The following is a 22,469-nucleotide window of genomic DNA, read 5'->3' on the forward strand; positions in this document are numbered from 1 at the left end:
AAAGAGCCAATGGTGAGATGGATCCTCTTAGTCAGGGCCACCAAAAGATGAACGCCATCAAACAGAGAGAGGGGACTGCAGAGACACACATTGACGTGCCACATACAAATACAGGCACCACGAAATACATAAAAACCCACAAACACAGACAAATAGTCCACCCAATGTGAAGGGTTTGATGCCATTAAGAAGAATGGGATGGATGAATGGAAAATGTGCAATGAGTTACTCAAACACTTTGCAGATGAACATATGTGGCAATGGTTGTACCTCTTGTTTGTAACAATATATCCATATTCTTCTTTGTATTTGGTTTGATTCTTTGCTGGTGTTGTATTGGGGACTCCTTTCCACCCCTTTTCCTCTACCTTCCACCCTTTATCCTGTTTCAGCAAAGCTGCAGGAGCCTCTACACTGGCCTCCTCTTTAACATCATTGGTCTGTGAAGATCCACCTGTGTTGGGACCTCCCACAGCAGAAGGGGAAGATGCGGAGATGGCTGGTACTGGAGCTTTTTGCACCATATGTTTCATTTCTCCCTCAGTGATCTTCATCTATGATAGGAAACAGGCAAATTAAAATTCAATTTGTTGATTTGATAGTGAAACACTATTGTGGTCAGTAATGTCCTGTAATTCATGAATACAGTGCCTTCTGCTGGACATGCCATTCAATAACTATAACCACCAAGATACATGAGCAACAGTGCAAATACAGATCTAATTCTTGGAAAAACATGTTTACCAGTTTCTGTGGGGTGGATGAATCGACAGTATGATCTGTGGAAAAAGAAAGAGTAAGCTGTTACTACTGTGCTCACCAAAAAATCAACCAGATCAAAAGCTTTTTCCTTGAATGAACAAATTAACAGTAATTGATAATGGATCACCTTGATTGTGTGGGATCGGAGGTTCATTCTGCAGGAGATCCAGGACAGTAAAGAGACGTTCCATCTCTCCAGGGTTCAGGTGAGTCAGATCAAAGCCATGCTGCACTAGCAGCTCATTCAGACTCTGCTGAGGGGGGTCTGCACAAAAACAGCCACATTCTCAGAAAGTACCAGCCATTTGCCTTCTTTTACTAGAACTTGGCATTATGCTTGATACTATATTTGCTTGATACTTAGGGTTGTTTAAGATGTTTTGTGCTTTTGTATATATTTAAGTATGTTCATTTCACTAGCGTGAAATGAACTAGCGTAAATATATGATCTTAAATATTTCAATACCAGGATTATGTAGGGTGTGTAAAATCCAATCTTAACCTACATTCCAAGTTGCATCTAACCTGATTTAAAATCATAAATATTAAACATGTTCAATATTTACGGCTCAACATCCTGTAGTGTGCGGGAACACCAGCTGTCTCATGGGAAAACACAATCTTAACAATAACCATCAAGAGCTGAACTAAACATTTGTCACATTTGTTTATGAGAAATTCAGCAAGAGCCCAGGTTCTGAGAATTGTAATGGCCAGGACTGTAATTCGTGAGCAATATCTAAAAGTATGTAGTGGTTTATTTTTGGCAAATTTTGTAGTATGTAGGGGCTGAAAGACTGATGACTGAAAGACAATCTAGGACATATAATCTGTAAAGTGTGTCCATATATGTGTGGGGGCTCCCACATTTTCAACAAATACTAGGATTTTATAAATCTTCTAATGTGGCCAAGCCAGGTGTTCATTTTTGTTTTTTGTTTTTTTTTTGGTAACATGGGCAGTACTACTGCAAATTTTGTTGGATCTAATGCTTATATATGCTTCAGAGTTGATTCTGCTGCTGGCTGCTGTGGTCAAATCAGAGCATCACATCAATAAGGACAAGTGAAGCAGGCCAGCGTATACGTCAATACCTATACCACTATGTTTCAGTAATGAGATGGTATGCAGATCAGGAGCAGTTATTCTTTTCCTCCATACTTTCTTCAAACAGCGTCCTGACTTTAATGAATTCCTTTATATTCCTCAGGATTATAGTCCTCTCTTTAAGGTAGTCTTTGACTCAAATGTGAATGGCTCCTGGAGAATTTTCTTTAAATAATAAACATTACATTTTCAGCACTTTGACCTCACAGTCACTGTTACATTGTAAATCCAATTTGAGTAAGATCAGACTCAAACTAGGAATTATATCAAATTATCAACTGCACTGTATGTTGTAATCTATGACTACTAATGCATCTCTTGGATTTCCTGTGGCAACACCAGGGAAAAAAGCTCATTCTTTGCAAGCCTTACCTACAGTTAACGCACTTCCCATGACATACTCACCCTCATCATTAGGCCTATACTCCTTGGAGGACTTCTTCTTTTGTTCCTGGCTGCTGGCCTCCATGTCCTGGGAAGCGTAGTCTTTGCTGTAATCCAATGGGAAGTCCAGCTCCTGGAAGAAAGATGAAGTGGAGAGAGGTGTCGCCACCCGGTGGCGAGTGGTGGGCTGTGCAGGAGAAGAGAGTAGGAGTGACATCAGATCCTGAAGCAGCTGTGTGTCCTTATCCAGAGGATTGGGGCGAGGCCTTGTCACTCTGGAGGAGGATGAGGGGTACATGTTCCCATCCACCAGGTTTAGCGAGCGTTCCTCTTCATCTTGGTAACCATACTGCATGGTGGCAATATGAACAGTTGGAATTAATGAAAAGTTATTTAAAAGAAAGCATGGATTTAAAAAATGTCATTACCCTTGTGAGTGTGTGTGTGTGTGTGCGTGTGTGTAGGCACGCATGTTCTAACCTTTTGGTAGGTATAAGGTTCCAGGCTTTGCATGTGAAGGGAGGACTGGGGAGGATCAACAATCATGTAGTCCATGTATCGCTCGAGTTTGGGGTTTAGCTGGTCTGCTGGCCCTCCACCAGATCTGGACAGGATGAAAAAGAGAAAGTGGATGAAATAGGGTCTATGCTTTGCTCATGATTCAAAGTGCAATTCACAGCACCTTGTGCACATTTTCAATGACCACGTTCGCTGAAAGTGCTCTGCATACTCAGATGAGCCACCCTCTGTATCAAAGATATTGTTTAAACACCATAACATTTTAAGCATACTGAGCATAAGGAGTTCATTTCTAGCAGAATACAGCAGCAACCAACATAAACAGAGTTAAATAAAATGTTACATGACATTCCTGATTGATTAAAACTACAGTGGGTATAAAAGTCTACACACCCCTGTTAAAATAGCATGTTTTTGTGATGTAAAATCCTGAAACCAAGATAAATCATGTCAGAACTTTTTCCAGCTTTAATGTGAAATTGTAACCTATAAAAATAAAGTGAAAAATAAACAGAGGAGAAAAAGAAAACTTAGAATAACCTGGTTTACAATTGAAATTTACAATTTACAAAAGGACAAGACGAATACTTATCAGGGAGGCTGTGAGGAGACCTACAGTAACATTAAAGGAGCTGCAGGAATATCTGGCAAGTACTGGTCACTCCCAGTATGTGTCAACAATCTCTCGTATTCTTCACATGTCTGGCCTATGGGGTAGGGTGGCTAGATGGAAGCCCTTTCTCAAAAAATATGAAAACATCCAAGCCTAACTAAATCACCTCCAAAACATGTGGCAAAATGTGTTATGGTCTGATGAGACCAAGGTAGAACCTTTTGGTCATAATCCCAAAATGCTATGTTTGGGGGGGAAAAAAACACAGCACATCACCAAAAGAACACCACACCCACAGTGAAGCATGGTGGTGGCAGCATCGTACTTTGGGGCTATGTTTCTTTAGCCTTCAGGTGTCTGCTAGAAAGATGAAGATGAAGAGGAATTTCACCTTTCAACACAACAGCGACCCAAAGCATACATCCAAATCAGCAAAGGAGTGGCTTCACCAAAAGATCAACATTTTGGAATGGCCTAGCCAGACCCCAGACCTGAATTTAATTGAAAATCTGTGAGTTTACCTGAAGCAGGCTGTGCACAGGAGATGTCCTCACAATTTGATGGATCTAGACCATTTTTGCAAAGAACAGTAGGATAATATTGCCAAGTCAAGATGTGCCCAGCTGATACACAAAAAGATTGAGTGCTGTAATAAAATCAAAAGGTGCTTCTACAAAGTATTAGTTTAGGGGTGTGCATACTTTTGCAACCAGTTTATTGTAAGTTTTTATTTTTTTTCCCTAAAATGTTTCTGATTGTTTTTCACTTTATTTTTATAGCCTGCAATTTCACAGTGAAAGTAACACCAAGGTAAATTATATCAAAAACATTCTGTTTATCTTGGTTTCATTTTTTTTTACATCACAAAGATCCGCCATTTTAACAGGGGTGTGTAGACTTTTTATATCCTCTGTGAGTAGGTTACTCATTTTGGTACAAGTATCAAACAGTACAAAAAAAAATGTACTTGGTCTGAAAAAAAAATGTTATCAGTGCATCCTGAAAGAGAATGAAAGCTAGATGTAAGAAACAAGAGATAATTAAAATTGAAATGAATACATGTGAGGAAGGATGAGAATGGAATCAGAGCTTGAGATCAAACAGAGATCAAACTTATTTAATCAAAGTGTTTGTCATGGATAAAACTATGTAGACTTGTTATTTAATGACATCTACATTTATAGATGACTTGGGGGTTAATGAGGACTGGCTTATTCACCCTGGAAGTGGGAGCTTGGACATGCACTCTTTAGTGTTGTGGACAATGTTAGGTTGTTTCGTGGGATAAGAGTCTTCCTGGGAGCCTAGTACCTGTGGTGCTGGTAGCCATAGGGAGGTCCCAAAATGAAATTGTTCTTATTTGCAAATATAATTTTAAGGAACGTACTTGCCTTTACCTGTTATTCAGCTAGTCATCCTCCTGTTTGATTTTGCTGAGGCAGAAGAAGACAGGAGGGAAAGATCACGGTAAATGGATAAGGATGACACTGGATACTTCCCTAGAGATGTTACTTACGGAGTTACGCAGACATCTGAGAGGATAAGGCTGACTGGTATGAGCTGATTTTTTAAAATTAATTGGTCTAACAGGGAGGTCAGTCCAGGGTAACAGCATTGTTGGTAGGAAAATGGAATTGGAACTGTGAATAGGGTAACGGATTGTCCGTACAAGAGTGCTTTCAGGTGTGGGTGGAGTGTTACATTATGCTTTATCTAGTTTGCATTATCTAGTAATATGCATTATCCTAGTTTGTGACCTAGTGAGCCAGTATCAGAATGTATTTTTTGATTGACTTCAAAGCACTTTTGTAAGTCGCTCTGGATAAGGGCATCTGCCAAATGCCATAAATGTAAATGTAATGCTTTACTGTGTGAACTGATTTCACACATATGAGGGAGAGTGTAATAGGAGCTGATGGAGTTTTAAGATTGATTTCTTGAGGCGATTCACTTGATTTACTGCACGTAACCTATTACGTAGAGTAACCCAGGCACTGCACCTTCTTCTTGACATAGATATATGAATTTTACAGAAGCATACATATGAACATATACATATAACATATGAAATCAGCCCTGCATATGAAATAAACACCAAGATAGATTAAGTGTTGTAACGTGTAACTCTGATCAAGCTTTCTGTAGCTATAAATCTTACTTGGAGGAGGGAGCGTTCTTCACGACAGATGACAGTGGGATCTTTTCAACCATGCTAAGTTCCTTATCTATGATTGATTGGGTGGCTTCATCCTGCCAGGTCAGCCCTACAAAAAAAAAAAATGGACAAAAATGTCAGTCATAGACAAAATATGCCTACTGTATCAATAGTAATACACATGGCCTTACCATGGTAACATATTTTCAGTTTTTATGTTGGAACATAACATTTCATTGTGCCCAAAGGAGTCTCTGTGGTAAATCAGTATTAAAGATACAGGGTCAAATAACCATTATGAAAATGTGAAGGACCTTTTCTCATGAGCATTTGCAGTAAAGATTGTAGTCTGTCCAGTAAGCCTGCAGTCACCCTGTAGCGAAATCTCTCTTGTTGCTGTGTAAGGCACTGCCCAAACAACTCATCTGGAATTAGAGTTAGAATATAGCAATGAATGCACATATGACACATATCCATAATGTTGCATAACTGGTTGCGTAAGACAATTAGTGCTATCTACCTCATTTTGAACAGAGTATAAAATTATCTTCAAATGGCATCTACTCAGTTATTACCTTCTGTTTACTCATATTGTTGTCATATTGTTGTAAAGTTGCCAAAAGCATGACATGCTTACTTTTACAGTCAGAAGAAAATGTAAGCCCATATGCAGCAGTGATACACTATTTGCGTTAACAGTGATAACAAAAATGAAAGAAAGTCATATATGAGTCTGCACAAATAATAATCCAAAACACTGTCAGGTAAAAATTTTACCATCATTATGCCTTTGTGCTTCCTGTTCCACCTATCAATGGCAATTTTAGGCAATAATACTGTATATTCATCTGATGTCTATGATCAATATTTATTGTTATAAGGTAGCACATGATATAGGTCATATGACAGTCTTCCCGGAAGTTGAGTTTGGAGGAATTCCGAATGACTTGCAATTTGAACATATAGTACCCTATGTGACATATGGCACAGGTTCCCAAACCTGAACATGGAGTATCCCATATCCTACACATTTTAGTGTTTTCACTGCTTCCAACACACCTTATTCAACTAATCTGCTAATTATCAGTCTGTCCTGAGTTGAAGTGTGTGTTAGAGAAAGGAAAACACTAAAGTGTGCAGGACAGGGGTTACTACGGGACTAGGGTTGGGAACCTGTGACACGGCATAGAAAGTGTAAGAATTGTACACTATAGGGAGTAGGAAGGAAAAGACTAAGCTTTGGAATGCTAAATAGGGAAACAAACATCAATGTAACAAACGAATATTCAAGTATTCAAATTATTCAGACCAGCCGTAGTGATCAGCTAGCACACACACATATTTCTTTACCGAGATAGGCTTTTTATTTCATTCAGAAAAAAAACAGAATTCAAATGAAACCAAGTACACATACTAAGACATATACTAAGAACCCATGCATTTTGCACTGTTTAATATGCTTGGAGTTGATATTATTCTTGAATTTAAGTAACTGTAGATGTCACTATGACTCATGTTCCCTCCTTCCCTCTCTCATCTCTCCCTTACACAGAAAAAAAAGATGTTATGTTTGCCTCAACGATGTCACAGCTGCCATAGAAACATTTAAAGGTCTTCATCACTGGGTAAAACCAGGTGATCATAAAAGGCAGTGTTTGTGGAGTAATTTGTTGGTTCTGTTTAAGTATTTTACACACATAGAGGGGCTTTTCCCAAAGAACATATGCACACAAATTGAAAGAATGGAGTATAAAAATATTATCTGGACACGCAAACATTTCTCAGTTTGTGTGTTTGAGCGCTTGCTTCCGGTCAATTAGTCCAGAGAACAAAAACAAATACAGAAAAATGAAAAGGAAAGAGATAAGAAACGTGTGGCAGATTCTTACATGAGAACCATGTGAAACATGACAGACACAATGTTAAATGCAATGGCAGTTCCAAGCATGCAATTAATCAAAATTCCTTTTTTAATGCTTTTTTCAATTCTGACAAACTCGCCTTTAACAGGAGATCAGTTTAAATATGTATTCAGAATGGGAAAAGCAAAACATTGTTTTCATACTCACCATCCCAACAGACCTGGCCACTGGAGCAAAGACCCCCATCAAACAAACAGCCTGAGAGAGAGAGGGAGAGAGGGAGGGAGAGAAGTGAGTGCGAGTGAAGAAAAAACAGGTAGATTGTGCATGGGAAAGAACAAACAGAGTGATAAAAGACAACAGATGACAGAAGACTCTAAGTAACTGATAGTGAGAAGGTAGACTACAGATAATTGGCTCTGGAGACAAAATACTGGGGTTTCAAAAGCAATCACGTTCTACTGCGTGTGTGTGTGTGTCCTATTTGATAAGCAAAAGTGACCTTTAAGCCTTTCCGCTACCTGCCATAATGCAGAAAGTCTCATTCAAGTGTTGAACACAACATGTGACTGACCACCTGTCCATATCAATGGTACATTTCCACTTGGTAACTTAACCCTTAACCTCAGCAGCCTAAACTGATTTGCCAGTGGCAGGCTTATCAGGCACTGTCAGTCATCTGGTACCATAGTAACAGACAAACAGTGCTTGCAAAGCACATGGTCATCATCCTGGAAAGAACAAACATCACCAGACCTTGTTATTATAATATGAAATGCGAGATCAAAATCTCAACCACACAGAAACATGGACATTCTGTACATTTCCCCATATTCATAGCTGTTTAGGCTGGGATAAAGTACAGAGATTTTGTGCGCAGACACACACACACACTCCATGCATAATTAATTCTAAGTACTAAACTTAGTTATGGAGTGGGAGTTCCCTGACATTTTCCTCTGTGTTCTCTTTTTAGAGCCTGCAGTGGGCACCTCCTCTCTACTTCATTTCTACTCTTCTGGGGCTTACTGAAGGAGTATGTGTGAGAGAGACAGATACAAAAAAATGAGAAAGACAAGGATAGAAAGTAAGAGAAAGAAAGATAGGCAGGAAAAAGGTGAGTAGAGGCACTGACTGAGCACTGACTGAGGACGTTAGCATTGCAATGACTCATAGTGAATATCCTCTAGCACTGTATATCCTCTATCCTCTAGCACTGTATGAATATAAAATCCCATTTGTTTCATTAATATGTGGTGAGTCAGATTCTTATAGTTATGTATCCTGGCAGAGAACTGTACTGGAGGGATGAACACTGTTCTTCCAAAAATATTCCCCCAAGTTGTTTGTGTGTTTATTTATTGATTGATTTATTGATTGATTGATGATGGTGGTGTAGAGTGCAGTCCAAAATCTCCCATTGGTGTTCTACTGGGTTGAGATATAGTGACTGTGAAGGCTATAGCATTTAATTTACATACTCATCAAACAATTCTGTGAGCTCTCATGGCCTTGTGGATGGGGATGGGGTCATCCTGGAAAAGACCACTCCTATCAGGATAGAAATGTTTGCTCATAAACAAAGGAGGTCAGTCAAAATAACTCTGTATTGATTTGTAATGTTTTCCAGCTAAGCCAGGGGTTTGTGCATTCTGTTTGTGCATTCAGAATGTTACTTTCAGATAATTGGCAATAAATGAACACATTTTAGAGGAGCTGTTTATTTGTTATTGGCCAAACTGATCCGGCCACTTCACAATGGACTGAGTGTAATGTAGATGTTACCTAAAATGAGTTTGACATCCCTGCTCTAAGGGGACCAGTGAACCCAAAATGGCCCCATAGCATAACAGAACCTCCACTTCCCCTTTACTTTGTCTGCCATCCGTATGTCTGACAGTATAATAGGTAATGCTTGTGTTTTGTACAATGGGGCTGTAATGAGGTGAGCACTCAGCAAATAAACAACTCTTAAATGTAATTAACTACAGCTCTAAATGTTCTGCACCATCACCTTTATCTCCTAAGCTTATACTAGTCATTCACACAACCCAGACAGATGGATAAACAAATGTACACAAAGGCACATACACTGCATTACTTCTCTGTACAGGTACACAACCAGTAATGGGCAGCATAGCCAACATGGCATTACTTCAGATACAAACAGATTAATTTTTCTGCATTTCTGTTTCGTTCTGAACAGACACGTAAGCCGACATTCCCCAACTGATGGTGTGATGTGAAACAACTCGTCAGAAGTGAGTCAGCCAGCAGAAGAGACCAGACTGCAGATGCAGAGCGCATACGCCTGCCAGAATCTGAGGGTCTCTCCTTCTCAGAATATCACAAATAAACACTGTGAATAGCTAACTGGTCTAACATATGCTTTGGGAGTACAAGGCGTGTTCACAAGGGATTTACACAAACAAAACACACACACACACAAACACACACACACACACAGACAGCTCTTATAGGCCAGTCCTGTGTATGTGGGACCAATAGGATTGCAGTCACTATCCATGGTGCTGAAATACATCTGTACACAGCTGCATGGCCATGCCTTGGCAAGGTGAACTGAGCTGAAGCAAACTGTATTTAGATCCAGAGACATGGGAATTGGGGTTTACATTTACACTGGGGATGCTGGAATTTTAAGCAGCATACCTGTGTGTTATTGATATATTATTATATTAGCAGTTGCAGCTGCAGTTGCAGTTAAAGGAATCCTGAATGTCTGGAGTGCTACAACACCTTGAGCACCCCCACTTCCTGTATCTTTGTTGCCTACTTCTGACACAAAAACACATGACAAAACCCAAATACCAGTAACATGATTGTGGTCTGTATGTTTGCTCAGATTTTCTACAGACTAAAAACATCTTCACAGGATTGGTTCAAGCTCAATCCTGAAAATCAAAAAAATCCAGAAATTCAGTCCCTATAAACTCAAATAATATCTCTAATACAGTGATATTGATCTAACACTCAGATCCTAGTGAATGTCTTAAACCGGGGTTAGGCTGTGCAATTTCAGCAGTATTTTAATATTATTACTTTTCACACTTTGTTGAGTGAGATGATATGATCTAATGAAATCTTGTCTGAATTCTATTACAGACTGTAATAGAAAATCTGACGTTCTCCATGTCAGATTTTAAGGAAAATTACCACAATCACTTTACATTTTCAATCTAGGCTCATGCAGAAAATGGGGATGCATAAAAACAAACATTCAAGCTTGAGGCAGTAAGGATGTTTTTCTGTCCTTTAGCATGTTTCGTCTATGTTTTCACTTATTGCCATTACAGTATTTGTAGTAGTTCTGTGAGTTTCACGTAATCCTACGCCAGTGGATTTTAGCAGTCATAGCATCACAGCAGCAGTCACATTCTGAGATTTTAATACAATAAATTCAGACACTGAGAACTTTGTTGCTCTAAATCGGTTGCTAATCAGCAAATCATCTATGCATTCTGAGATCTCAGCTCATGACCAATGAATTATTTTACATGATGCTATTTTTTTCTGCATTAGCAAAATCAGGCTGAAAATTGCACAGTGTAAACCCAGCTTTAATTATCTGGATCAAGACTAAACAAAACTTGGCAAAAATGGGCAGCTCTACTTAAAACCAATCCAGGTTGCTGATTTGAGGCACTATATAGAACAGGTCTGTAGTGAATGTGAAGGCATGTATATGCTCTTTACAGTTTTTCATAAATGCACTCTACACTGACAAACCAAACACATTAGTGACCGGAACAGTGCTGATCTGCATTGTTGACTTAATGGCTTGCCATATAACATGTCTTTTACAGCTGTACTTAAAACCGACATCTTATATATATATATACAGAGTGTAGAGTGCATATATATATATATATATATATATATATATATATATACAGAGTGTAGAGTGCATATATATATATATATATATAAGATGTCGGTTATATATATGCATATATATATGAATGCACTCTACACTGACAGACTGAACACATCAGTGACTGGATGAGCTTTGCTTCACGGATGAGTCATAGTGCATGCAGAAGGCAGAAGGGCCTGTGGGGGAAGAAGAAAAAGGGATGCCATCTTTATTGCAGAAACTCATCTCTTTTGCGCCGACAGAAAATGCAGGGTAAGCTGTCTAAATAGCTTGCTTTGCAACAGTTGTTTACAACAACAAAGTCTTTGCCAAGTCCTGGCCATACAGGAAATGACACAGTGGTCCTGCTTAGATTTGGATTTGGATTATATTTACAGAGTAGAAGCTCAAAAGATACGGATATTATAATAATAATAATAATAATAATAATAATAATAACGTTTTTGATAGATAGATAGATAGATAGATCACACCAAGCACTATTTTGATTGCCTACTGACGTCAATTCTATTGCATTGCATATATCTGTATCTGTAGAATGGCCAGTGCAGTAGGCTGTAAGTTCGAAGCTGCATTACAGCTGCAGTCACGATAAATGCATGCATATGGCTGCAGGAGAAGAAACAACACCAAAGAGTTTGTTTATGGCATACTGAAATACAGACTCCTGCATGCATGACATCTAACAAGCAGATAAACAGTGTCACTGATGATCACGTTTTTCTAACTTCAGCCTGAGCATGGTGAGAGCTCCACGGATGTAAGAGGGTTGTTTGGGCGCACTGGGTTTAACGCAAACCCCGCAGCCCCTACACTAAAGCAGTGTGCGTGTTTAATGACGTACCGTATGTGGCAGAAGTGGCGAGCTGCTGACATGCGGTCATTACAGCGAGGAGGATCCAGAGGCGCGGGGACTTCATGTTCACTTCGAGGAACGCGCCCTTCGGTCTTTCTTATGCTCACACCGACATACCGACTCGTTCCTCGAGGCTGCTAAAGGAGCGAAGCGATGCCGCCGTGTAGGCTGTAGACTCCAGGAAAAATACCACACACACACACACACACACAATACACACAACACGGTGTTTGTATGAAAGTGCACCGAGACTGAGAGACTGCGAGAAAGCAGCAGCGTGGCGCGGTTTGCGCGAAAAGGAGGGAGGGAGTGAGGCGGGCAGAAAGAAACCTCGGGAAAGTTGCCTTGAAAATTCCTCTCAAATGACCCCTCTGTGCCTCGCACCTCCGGGGTTGCGGGTTCGAGTCCCGCCGCAGCCCTGTGTGTGCAGAGTTTGCATGTTCGCCCCATGCTTCAGGATTTCCTCCCCCAGTCTAAAAACATGCACTGTAGGCTGATTAGTATTTCCAAATTGTGTGAGTGATTGTCCCCTGCCTTGTGCCCTGAGTTCCCTGGGGTGGGCTCCAGGCTCCCTGCAACCCCGTGTAGGATGAGCAGTATGGAAAATGGATGGATGGATGACCCATCTGCCTACATAGGGGAATTAATTTAGGTATAATTTAGGTATTCCACACATCAGTATGGCTTCCCAATATAGCAAAAACACCTACAGACTTTATCCTGTAGTTACATAAACATATTGGCTTTTTATCAGGCCTCCTTTTTTGTATACATGGGACAGCTGAAGATTGGAAAATTTCGATGAGCCTGTGCCCACTGTAGCCTCAGATTCCTATTCTTGGCTGATAGGAGTGGAACCCAATGTGGTCTTCAGCTGTTGTAGCCCATCCACCTCAAGGTTTGGCGTATTGTGCAATCCGAGATGCTTTTCCGCTCCGCACGGTTGTAAAGAGTGGTTATTTGAGTAACCGCTGTTTTCTTGAGTTCCTGTCAGCTTGAACCAGTCTGGCACTCCTGCTTTGTCCTCTCTCATCAGCAAAGCGTTTCCCACCTGCAGAACTGCCACTCACTCTATCTTTTTCCCACACCATTCTGTGTAAACTTTAGGCTAGAGACTGTTGTGTGTGAAATTCCCAAGACATCACCATCTTCTGAAATAGTCAGAACAGCTCATCTGGCAACAATAACCATTATAGTCAAAGTGTTGATATCTCTTCCATATTGCACTGCACTGACATCGGTGTGGGTTAACCGTGACCATGGAATTGGCACATGATGAACCCATGCCACATAAAGCAATCTGATTAGCTGCTGCCCAGCTATATTTGCCTTTCATTTGCAAAAATCTCTCAAATTTTTTTGAGAAATTCTCAGTGTTTTCTGCTCTCTTGGCTTGTTCTGCATAGGATTTCTGCCTGTCTCTATAAAATGAATGTGAGGCAACGCTGCAGAGTGAATGCACCTGTACTTAGCATACCAGTGCCATACACTAGTACCTATGGGAGCCGTTGAACAGCTGGGGCAGTAGGGGGGAAAAAAAACAGCATTAAGGCAGATGGGGGAAAAAAATGCAGGCTGAATGTACTTTGCTAGTCTGAAAATACTTTAAACAAAATACATGGTGGTTTAACCTCCTAGACACTGCTGTTGACAGAGCATCCTCCATCCAAGAGAGACCAGTCATTGAGCTATAAGGAGGGCTCTGCTGACAGACATGAGCTTCCATGCTGTGCACTCTGAGTTCCAAAATCAACTATTTCGGGTGATCTGCCAGGAGGTTCACATAAGTGCATTCTAACCGCATTTAACTGCACTAATAAAATAGTATTTAAGTAGTGATGTCATGAATCATATTTTGCTTTAAATATGAAAAAGATTATTGGTCGAACCAGTTAAATAAATAATAATTAAAAAAAAAACACCCACACAAACTGGCCACTGCCATGTCAGTGTCAAAATGGCAGCAAATGGTCCTCTATGTAAATATCTGGTCAGTAGCAGTCCTATGGTTGTCCCATTCATATGATGGGTTTAGTTTCAGATGGGCTACAGCTACATCAGTGATCGCATACCTACAATACGCATCTATGAAATGGACAGACTTGTAATTATGTCCAGATTTAGATTGTATCAAAATGCCAGCAAACAGACAATATCATTTAATATGTCTAACTCTAGTCTTGAGGAGCCACTGCCCTAGAGTTTTGTATTTTTCCTTGCACACCCGATCCAGCTCAATTTTAAGTCATTTGTGAGCAGGTCTTAATGCTAGGACTTAAAACTGTAGGACTGTGAGTCCACAAAAGTGCAGGTGAAAAATTGCAGTCTAATGCAAAGACAAAGAACAGAGACATAGTTTTTTTTTATTGTCTTTAACAACTCCATTCTGCTTGTAATGGAAAACAGCCAAAGATTTAGCAACCAAGTAGACAGTTAGTGAGTAAAACAGTGTTGAAATCCTTCTAGGTTCATATAAGTACTGTGCTTGGAGAAAATATAGGATTGTGTTCTTGAAATAAAGGTTCTAACTAGCAGCCAAAAAGGTTCTTTGGGCTTTCACTCTGGAGTAGAACCCTTTTACAAATTTAATGATGTACTTTGGATAATTAACAGTTTTAAGATGAGATGGACAGATTCTGATTTTCCTCATTTGGATACGCCTCTGGTCACCTGTCTAGTTATGCTGTGTCACAGCAGCACAGCCTAGTCCACCACAACCATGTTTCTCACGGAGGGGAAGTGCTCGAAGAAGCCCTGCAGACAAAGCAAATACAGGAGAATCAGTTTGCTGTAAATTCTTATACAGGCTCCAGGAACTGCAGAACAGATGCCAGCATTAGCCTAGTTCTTGAATGCATGAAAGAGCTTGTTTCCTTTACTTTAAGAAGCTACACTGTTAAAGCTGAAAAGCACCATAGCTTAACTATTTCTTCTATTTAACAACAATAATAACAACATTACTATTATTAATCTGATTTTAATAACTAAATTACCCACAGAAACATAAATAAGATGGGTGTGAAAAAAGAACAAAACATAATTGGTTAAGGATGGTGGAGGCAGGGTGAGCTGAGAGAGATGAGGTACTATTCTAAAGAAGACACAGTCACTGGAGACTGAGCAGCTGATTAGAAGAGGATCTGATGAGATGTTCAGACAAGTAGAAAGACCTTGAATAGAGTTGTGGTCTGGAGGACTCCGGAGGTGCAGCACATCTCTCTGATGGAGTGCATGGCCAGCTGCGGAGCGCCAATGTCCAGCACCGGAATTCCCAGCCGAGCAGCCAGGATGGGGCCAATGGTTGTTCCACAGGGACTGTCGTTCCGCACCATCACGTCCTGGGAAATAACACATACACATACACACAAGTCAATGCCAGTGGTGGGATTTTGATCTGGCTTGTTTTACCTGACCTGAGCTGAATAAGTGTCACCTGAATAGTTAGTGCATCTGCCTTAGAGTGAGCAAAAGCACATAATAAAAAACACATCAATATTGAGTTTAGATATACCTGAAGCGGCACATCCATCCTCCTGGCAATCTCCCGTAAGATGGAGGCAGTTACAGCAGTGGTGGCGTATCGCTGGTTGCTGTTAAATTTTATGACTGGACCCTAAACCAGAACACAGAGACATTTAGGACACAGAGAGAGGATAAGAAGTGTGTGTGTAATGGTGTGTATGAAAGGTTACAATACCTTATGGAAAGCTGGTCTGTGATTCTCTTCATGCTTATCTCTTTGACAGTGAAAACAATGAAAACATTACAAATCAATACCTTCAACCACATGAATCTATAAACCTTTTATAATAACCATAGGCACTGAAAATGAAAGACCTTGATAAAGGCTATTAGCTTTTATGGTCTGACACCAGTATGTTTATACACAGCTGTAACTGAATGATTCTTTAAAATGCACTGATTGGCACAGTGACTGACTGGTAGTTTGGATGCAGAGCATGAGCCATATCAGCGCTGATCATGAAGGACACTGGCATGGCCTCCTGAAAGGCAGTCAGATTTTCTTTGCTGGTTGCCAGGCGACGCAGAACAAGCTCCGTCAGGTTTGACATGGCACCCTGAGCACTCTCTGACCCTACCTGCAGGACAAAGGTCAAGGATTTGACTAAGGGATGTTTATTATGTCTAACTTAATGCTACAAATCAACTTTAAAATGGTGCACTATTTTGTCTACAAATTATAATTTTGGAGAGAATTGGAGAAGAAAAGCTACCAGTAAACCTGTGATTTTTTTCCTTCTAGCAAAGCAACCAAGAGGCATATGTCTAAAACGGATACATTTTGTTAGAGTGAACAAAGAAAATATTTTGCTCACCTCTTCGTTGTCATACAGAGTGACCATACGGATATTTGGCTCTTCCGAGAGAGAGGCAGTAGTACTAGAGTCTATCAGAGCCTGAAACAGATTAGGACACATAACATTGTAAAAGCCGCATTTGTTGGGTTGTGTGTACAATGTTACATGCCTGGGGTAATAAAAACATAATGAAACTTACGGTCAGAGCACAGAAGCAACTGTGAAGGTTGTCCAGACGAGGAGAAAAAATAAACTCTTCATACACACCTCCCAGTGCCTGTAAAGTGCAAACACATTAACCTTTTTTCTTTTATTTAATTCTTTATTAGGTTCAGAACATCCCAGTTTACTCAGATGTGGAATGTGATTCTAAAATTATTAGTGTGTATGTTCTGTGAACACAAAAAAAAGTGAATGATAATTAGTATGTACAGTCGGAGAATTTACAATTAGATATGTTTTTTTTCTTTTGGATTCAAATAGCAGGGCCAGCTGGTATAAACGGGGTAGCAGGGCTCAATTTTTGGCATCCACATTGTCTTATTTGCTGTTTACAAATGGCTTAAAGTTGGTTACTTTTTACTTTTATGGAAACAAGAACACCACTATTGAAAGCCAAGATCAACTGATTAAACAGGTAGAATCAGATTGGCTCTGGCTGGATCGGAATGGAAACCTGCACCCACATCGTCGCTTTAAGGATAAGATTGGACACCCCTGAGGTAGAGGATAGATTTCTTTCTGGTGCGTACTGTAGATTTAAGCAGCCTGACAATCAGTGACAATCATTCAGAGAGAGGGACAAACTGCAGAACTGCCGCCCCCACTGCCTGACCCTCCATTTCACCTGTCAATTCCCACCCACCAGCCAGCTCTCCTGTCATACGACACCGGGAAGGTTGAAAAATAACACGTTCTTCCTTCGAGACACATTAAGCCAACAGAATCTTTTCAATCTGCTGCTCATGCTGCATCACAGGGCAGTGTAACACTAGGAGGAAAGCGATATCTACCCTCTTCAGCATACGTGAGCTAAGAGGTGCCTGTGATTGTCAAGTGTCACCGTGATCGACGGGAGAGAGAGAGAGAGAGAGAAGGAGAAAGAGAAATGTCATTCCTACCCAGAAAGCAGAGCCAATTTTGCTCCCTTTGCTCCCAGTCACAGATGGCTGTGGCCTCAACGGGATCACTTATGAGCTCCTGACGATAAAGTGAACACTTTTCTGTTGTGCCACTCAGGAGCCCTGAGTGTGTTTATATGTTTAAGTGTGATAGTTTTAATGTTTAGAATGAGACTCCATGCTATCAGGCATAATGGTTTCATAACAGCAACACTAATTTACTGATAGATGATGTTGGTTACTTTTATGTCCAAATATGCCAATATCTATGCCACACTAGATCAAGATCAATATCCCAGTGCAAATTCCATGGACCACATATACTGTGCCTATTAAAGCCTATTAAAGTATGTACTTGTAGTGCAGTACTGTTAAGCCATAGTATTTAGTATGGTTTCTTTTCTATGTTTATACTTTTTTTCATGGCCAATTTGACACTAATTTAAAAAATATTAATCTGAATAACACAATGATTTACTGCTATTGATAAAATAATTAAAATCTTAATTTTAATTTTAATAGTAATCTATTTGGTCTCATCTTAACAGGGCTGTCAAACACAGTTTCAGTATTGTAACCTGTCAGAGCAACTACAGTACAGATGGATTCAAGCCAGGCACACTGATGAATGCAGAGAGGCAGGATCAGATACAGTTGTACAAATGAACCCTCATCCACAATTGACTTTATCCTCCCTGGACAGTCCTGACAGGCGCTTAGCTGCTGCTGTGGGCTCTAGCATGGCACCGATGCCCTCTAATTTGCTGTGAAAAGCAAAATGCCGTGTCAGATTTTCCTTAGAGGACTCACCGCTGGCTGTGTGTCTGCCAGACACAGCTCAAAATCCAGCAGCACATCAGACTTGACCTTCAGCTCATCACAGAGCAGCTGGACCAGAGCCGGGTGGTGTTTCTCTGCCTGAGGAACACACAGAAATCCACAATGTTCTAAAATGTCCATTCTAGGTCTATCAAAAAAAAAATTCACTGTTTGATTTCTACTCAATTTTGCATTATATTTACATAAATTCAAATTGTAAGATCCCACATTCCCATTCCTATAGAAATATTTCATAGTCTATTTACTGCGTAGGTTCTACAACGCTTTTATGTTGTACCCTGTATAATCAGTAAATAGGAAACTATTAGGTCTGACTGTGTTCAATGGGCTTAAATAAAAAAAAACAAAGAAACAAAGTAAAGAGGTGAAGATTTTACATGGATCCTGGGTCATGAAAGAATATCTATCTATCTATCTATCTATCTATCTATATCTGAGTCAAGAAAACATTTCTAAATAAAAATGTATCAAAAACATTATAGTTAATTATAAATATAATGGTATTTCCTTTTTGTGATTTTCTTTGCTTAATAAAGCAATGCAGAATTCATATTTAATGGTGTATATTATACAAATGCATACTGTAGTGCTACTTCTAATGTCTGTTCAGTCTCAACCAGTAATATTAACTCATATAGGGCTGTAGGACTCTGTCGTAAGTCTTTTATAAATTGAATTGGATTGTCTCAGACTCACTGGCATTTGTACTTGGACTTGTCTTGGGCTTGGGCACTGGTCTTGGAAATATGGTCGCTGAAGTTTAACAAGAAGTATATCCTTCTTCTAGAGAACAGCTTAACCTTTGGAGGGATGCACAGATAAAGCTAACTAGCTTTCCTGTCTCAATCTTGAGTCGGTCGTGCTTTCATCTGGACTCGATCTTAACTTGGCCTCAACCTCCTTAAGACTCAGTCTTGACTCGACTGGTCTTGGACTTGTCTTAAAACTTGACAATGGCAGTCTTGACTACAACCCTATTGTTATCATGTTCTTTGGTTATTCGTATATTACTATTATTCTGTAACCAGTATAAAATACTAAGTAACCACAGTAAACCTATTATAGGGGGGGAAACTGTAGGAAATTACAAGTGTGAGGAATGTAAATTAGGATTGGGTATTATTATTAAAAATGTTAAATAAGTAAGAGCTGAATGAATTAGATTTTTTTAAAGAAATTGAACAGCTTAATGACCAAAAAAAAAGTGAAGAAATTTGATTGCTCTGGTCCATGCCAAACTTATGACTAGAACGTCTTCTTACTTTTATGGCACTCATAAATTCTATTAATTTTAATTAGCCAGAGTGTCTTAACTTTAGCTGGATTGACAACCTGTGAATTAGATTTATAATGTGCACCAGATTAGTTGTTCTTCCAAACACACAGTGAGAAGGAAAAAATATGGAAGATTGATGTCTTACTGTAGATCCTGCATTGCAGGGATCACTAGAAGAAGCAGCAGAAGCACCTGTCTCTAGCTCCTCCTGAATGGCAGTGGCCAGGAAAGGCACGCTGAATAACACACACAAAATTTTTTTTAAATGATCTGACTACACAATATTGTATTGTATTGTACTGCTTGAATCTCTGCTTGCTCCCTCTAGCCTGCTCCTCATCCTTCAGACTCACAGGTGGTTCTCCTTGTTAGGGCCAAACGAGTCGTTGATGTCTCTCTGCAGGTGAATGGCCAGATGGGGGATCCTCAAGATGGGCCGCTGGACATGCACGAGACGATGCACCAGCTTATCTCCATTCTACACTCACGAACACAAAAATCAAGTGCTTGTACTTCTAATACAGGCAGGGTGCGATATATAATCTGTACATATATACATATACACACTCAGATGCCATACCCTGACCATGACACGGCCGGCAACAGTCAGATCCCGGTCGAACCATGTGTTCCAGATTCCTCCACCGTAGCACTCTACACCTACCTGCAGGCAGCCTGACCTCGTCTTCTTGGAGCGTGGCTTTACCTGGACACACAGATGGACACACAGATGGATACACACACATCTGCTTGTCCTGGTTGCCAGTGCAAGTCATTTATCCACTCCTGCCTGCCCGGTTTGTGTGATCAGATTTAAATCTGTTTCATCTGCACTTTTTGTTGCTGTGAATAACACAACTATGTGTAGACAGTGTCTTAGAGTCTCTATACAGTTTTATCACTTTTCTCAAAGATCAGTTGGCGAACGCTTACCCTCAGACAGGGGCTGTCTGTGTGGGCTCCGATGATGGAGAAGCCGTTGCCTGGTTTGTACAGGCCGCCCACAGAAAAGGCAATGATTGTGGAGTAGTTCCGTGTCAAAAAGTACTGTGGAGCAAGAAAGATATTGCTATACATCATTACAGGACAAATCACTTATTACATTTCTACTAATTTCTGCATTTCTTCTGCACATTCTGCTAGATGAAAAGTGATTTACTAGATGGGGCAATATATGATGTGATGCTGGTGCCTGATCCTGACACACTACTCACCCTCAGGATCTGCCTGATTCATCCTAATACTTCTCCTTCTACTTGGCGCATTTGCACTTGCGACTCAGTTTGTACTGTTGTGAATAATCCCACATGGAAACCTTAACCTTTCCCCATATCAGCTTATTCTCAAGTCTCACCCTTGCTTCAGTGGATACTCTCTACTGTATACTGCAGGTTTGTACCAAAGAACTGCTGCTGCAATCATAAAGACTGGACTCTTATTCACAATATGCTCAGAGTAGGGATCCTTTCAACACAATTAGCACTTGTTTGACTTTATAGTATGCAACTGTAGGAGAGTAAGGATTTATGGTCTTACTATCCAGTGTCACCAAGATGACATTGTGTTCCCTATTTCTCAAGGGTGTCATTTCAAAAAGTTTTTTTTTTTTCTTATCAGTATATCTCCACTGGCTTGCTTATTAGGGATCTAAATCTGGATTTCATATCTGCAGGACAGAGGTTTTGCAGAGACAGACACATGCAAATGTTCACATGCGCGCACACACACACACACACACACACACACACACACACACCAGGTTTGCTGGTTTGATATCCCAGTGTTCGGATTCCTTTAGCTCTGTAAAGCCAGCTTTTAAAAGACGAGTCTTGCACTCTTCAACCACTGTAAGAGAAAGTGAAGAAAAGAGAAAGAACAATTAAATCTAACACATTTGATTGCCCTTGGGGCACATTATGCTTGAGACTGCAAGTACTATGACTTTGTACTTAATCATTCAACCGGGTTCATCACAGTTTTCATCAAGAACAAGGTGCAAAAAGTGCAAAGAGCAACCTGAGATTATGGCTCATGAGATATTATCTAAGATCTTGAGAGACAGGCTCACTGGCCAATCTTATTTAAAGAAAGCTTAAAAGAAATGACATAACTTGATGAATATAATCATACGCTCTGTCAGTAAAGTTTATAAGCATGTAGTTCTTCATAACCTGTGCATTATAATACATTTACATACATTTACATAATCTTGAACTGATACTATAATTTACATAGTCTTGAACTAATATAAAAATAAAGAGACATCTAGCTTAAATAGAGATTTAGAAGATCTTGTTGCTGTAATGCTGTTTTTCTTACCATGATATGGTGAAACTCCACGATTCACAAAATTAAGAAACTCCTTTGCAGCATTCTGAACAGCTTCCTTTGAGGTTTTCATGATGAAAGACTGAAATAAGCACAAAAGCCGGTTAATAATAACAATAATAATAAAAAAAAAAAGAGGTGCATTAACTTACAAGTCACAGACAAGCCGGAATAAGTCAAACACACACGTGATGCACACGTCAAACCGCTGGCCAGATGTTAAAAAGTCTTGTGCTGTGACGTACAGCATTCAGTGGCTTTCACACTCAACTCACCTGCATAAAGGTTCAGCCCAAATATCCAGCTAACCTGATACAACAGCAATAAAGCAGTAAAGACTCAATCTGTGGGTAAAGTACAGCGGCTTCACCGCCACTCGGGCGCTCCACTGCCCTCTAGTGTTCTGGAGGTGTATTTTCAGCAGCCAATAGC

The 22,469-nt window shown here is 40.0% G+C and overlaps 2 protein-coding genes and 1 long non-coding RNA gene across 6 annotated transcripts in view; 1 reads left to right on the forward strand and 2 right to left on the reverse strand.

Annotated features, from left to right (window-relative positions):
• LOC117595819 (uncharacterized) overlaps positions 1-264 on the forward strand; it is a 3,434-nt gene extending 3,170 nt beyond the window's left edge. Inside the window, exon 3 of the long non-coding RNA XR_004577001.2 lies at positions 1-264. This exon is cut by the window's left edge and continues 960 nt beyond it. This is a non-coding gene — a long non-coding RNA (uncharacterized LOC117595819).
• The window catches only part of ptprnb (protein tyrosine phosphatase receptor type Nb), a 27,928-nt gene extending 15,283 nt beyond the window's left edge, over positions 1-12,645 (reverse strand). Inside the window, exons 1-10 of one of the 2 annotated variants that reach the window (XM_026933656.3) lie at positions 12,142-12,645; positions 7,610-7,660; positions 5,855-5,965; positions 5,544-5,649; positions 2,734-2,857; positions 2,275-2,602; positions 890-1,027; positions 745-779; positions 271-554; positions 1-75 (exon numbers count right to left, since the gene is read on the reverse strand). The exon at positions 1-75 is cut by the window's left edge and continues 12 nt beyond it. In XM_026933656.3, the coding sequence (XP_026789457.1) occupies positions 1-75; positions 271-554; positions 745-779; positions 890-1,027; positions 2,275-2,602; positions 2,734-2,857; positions 5,544-5,649; positions 5,855-5,965; positions 7,610-7,660; positions 12,142-12,217 (1,328 nt within the window). In that variant the 5' untranslated portion in view covers positions 12,218-12,645. The remainder of the gene's footprint in view (positions 76-270; positions 555-744; positions 780-889; positions 1,028-2,274; positions 2,603-2,733; positions 2,858-5,543; positions 5,650-5,854; positions 5,966-7,609; positions 7,661-12,141) is intronic. The other variant, XM_026933657.3, reaches the window with a different exon arrangement.
• Positions 12,646-14,493: 1,848 nt separating this feature from the next.
• On the reverse strand, positions 14,494-22,458 carry dnpep (aspartyl aminopeptidase). 3 transcript variants are annotated; one of them, XM_026933102.3, is made up of 15 exons: positions 22,313-22,458; positions 22,029-22,119; positions 21,466-21,554; positions 20,643-20,756; positions 20,290-20,415; positions 20,063-20,187; positions 19,855-19,945; positions 18,404-18,511; positions 16,672-16,749; positions 16,491-16,571; positions 16,093-16,253; positions 15,851-15,890; positions 15,665-15,766; positions 15,324-15,491; positions 14,494-14,907 (listed from the first exon to the last, which is right to left on the reverse strand). In XM_026933102.3, exons 1-15 carry the CDS (start codon positions 22,316-22,318, stop codon positions 14,857-14,859), a joined length of 1,431 nt encoding a protein of 476 aa, XP_026788903.1. In that variant the 5' UTR covers positions 22,319-22,458; the 3' UTR covers positions 14,494-14,856. The 3 variants fall into 3 exon arrangements, with proteins under 3 accessions (XP_026788903.1, XP_026788904.1, XP_026788905.1); XM_026933103.3 differs by lacking the exon at positions 22,313-22,458 and adding an exon at positions 22,190-22,305; XM_026933104.3 differs by lacking the exon at positions 22,313-22,458 and adding an exon at positions 22,226-22,283.
• Between the last annotated feature and the right edge of the window lie 11 nt (positions 22,459-22,469).

This window comes from Pangasianodon hypophthalmus, chromosome 2 (genome assembly GCF_027358585.1).
Source record: "Pangasianodon hypophthalmus isolate fPanHyp1 chromosome 2, fPanHyp1.pri, whole genome shotgun sequence".
In the NCBI taxonomy this organism is placed as follows: Eukaryota; Metazoa; Chordata; class Actinopteri; order Siluriformes; family Pangasiidae; genus Pangasianodon; species Pangasianodon hypophthalmus.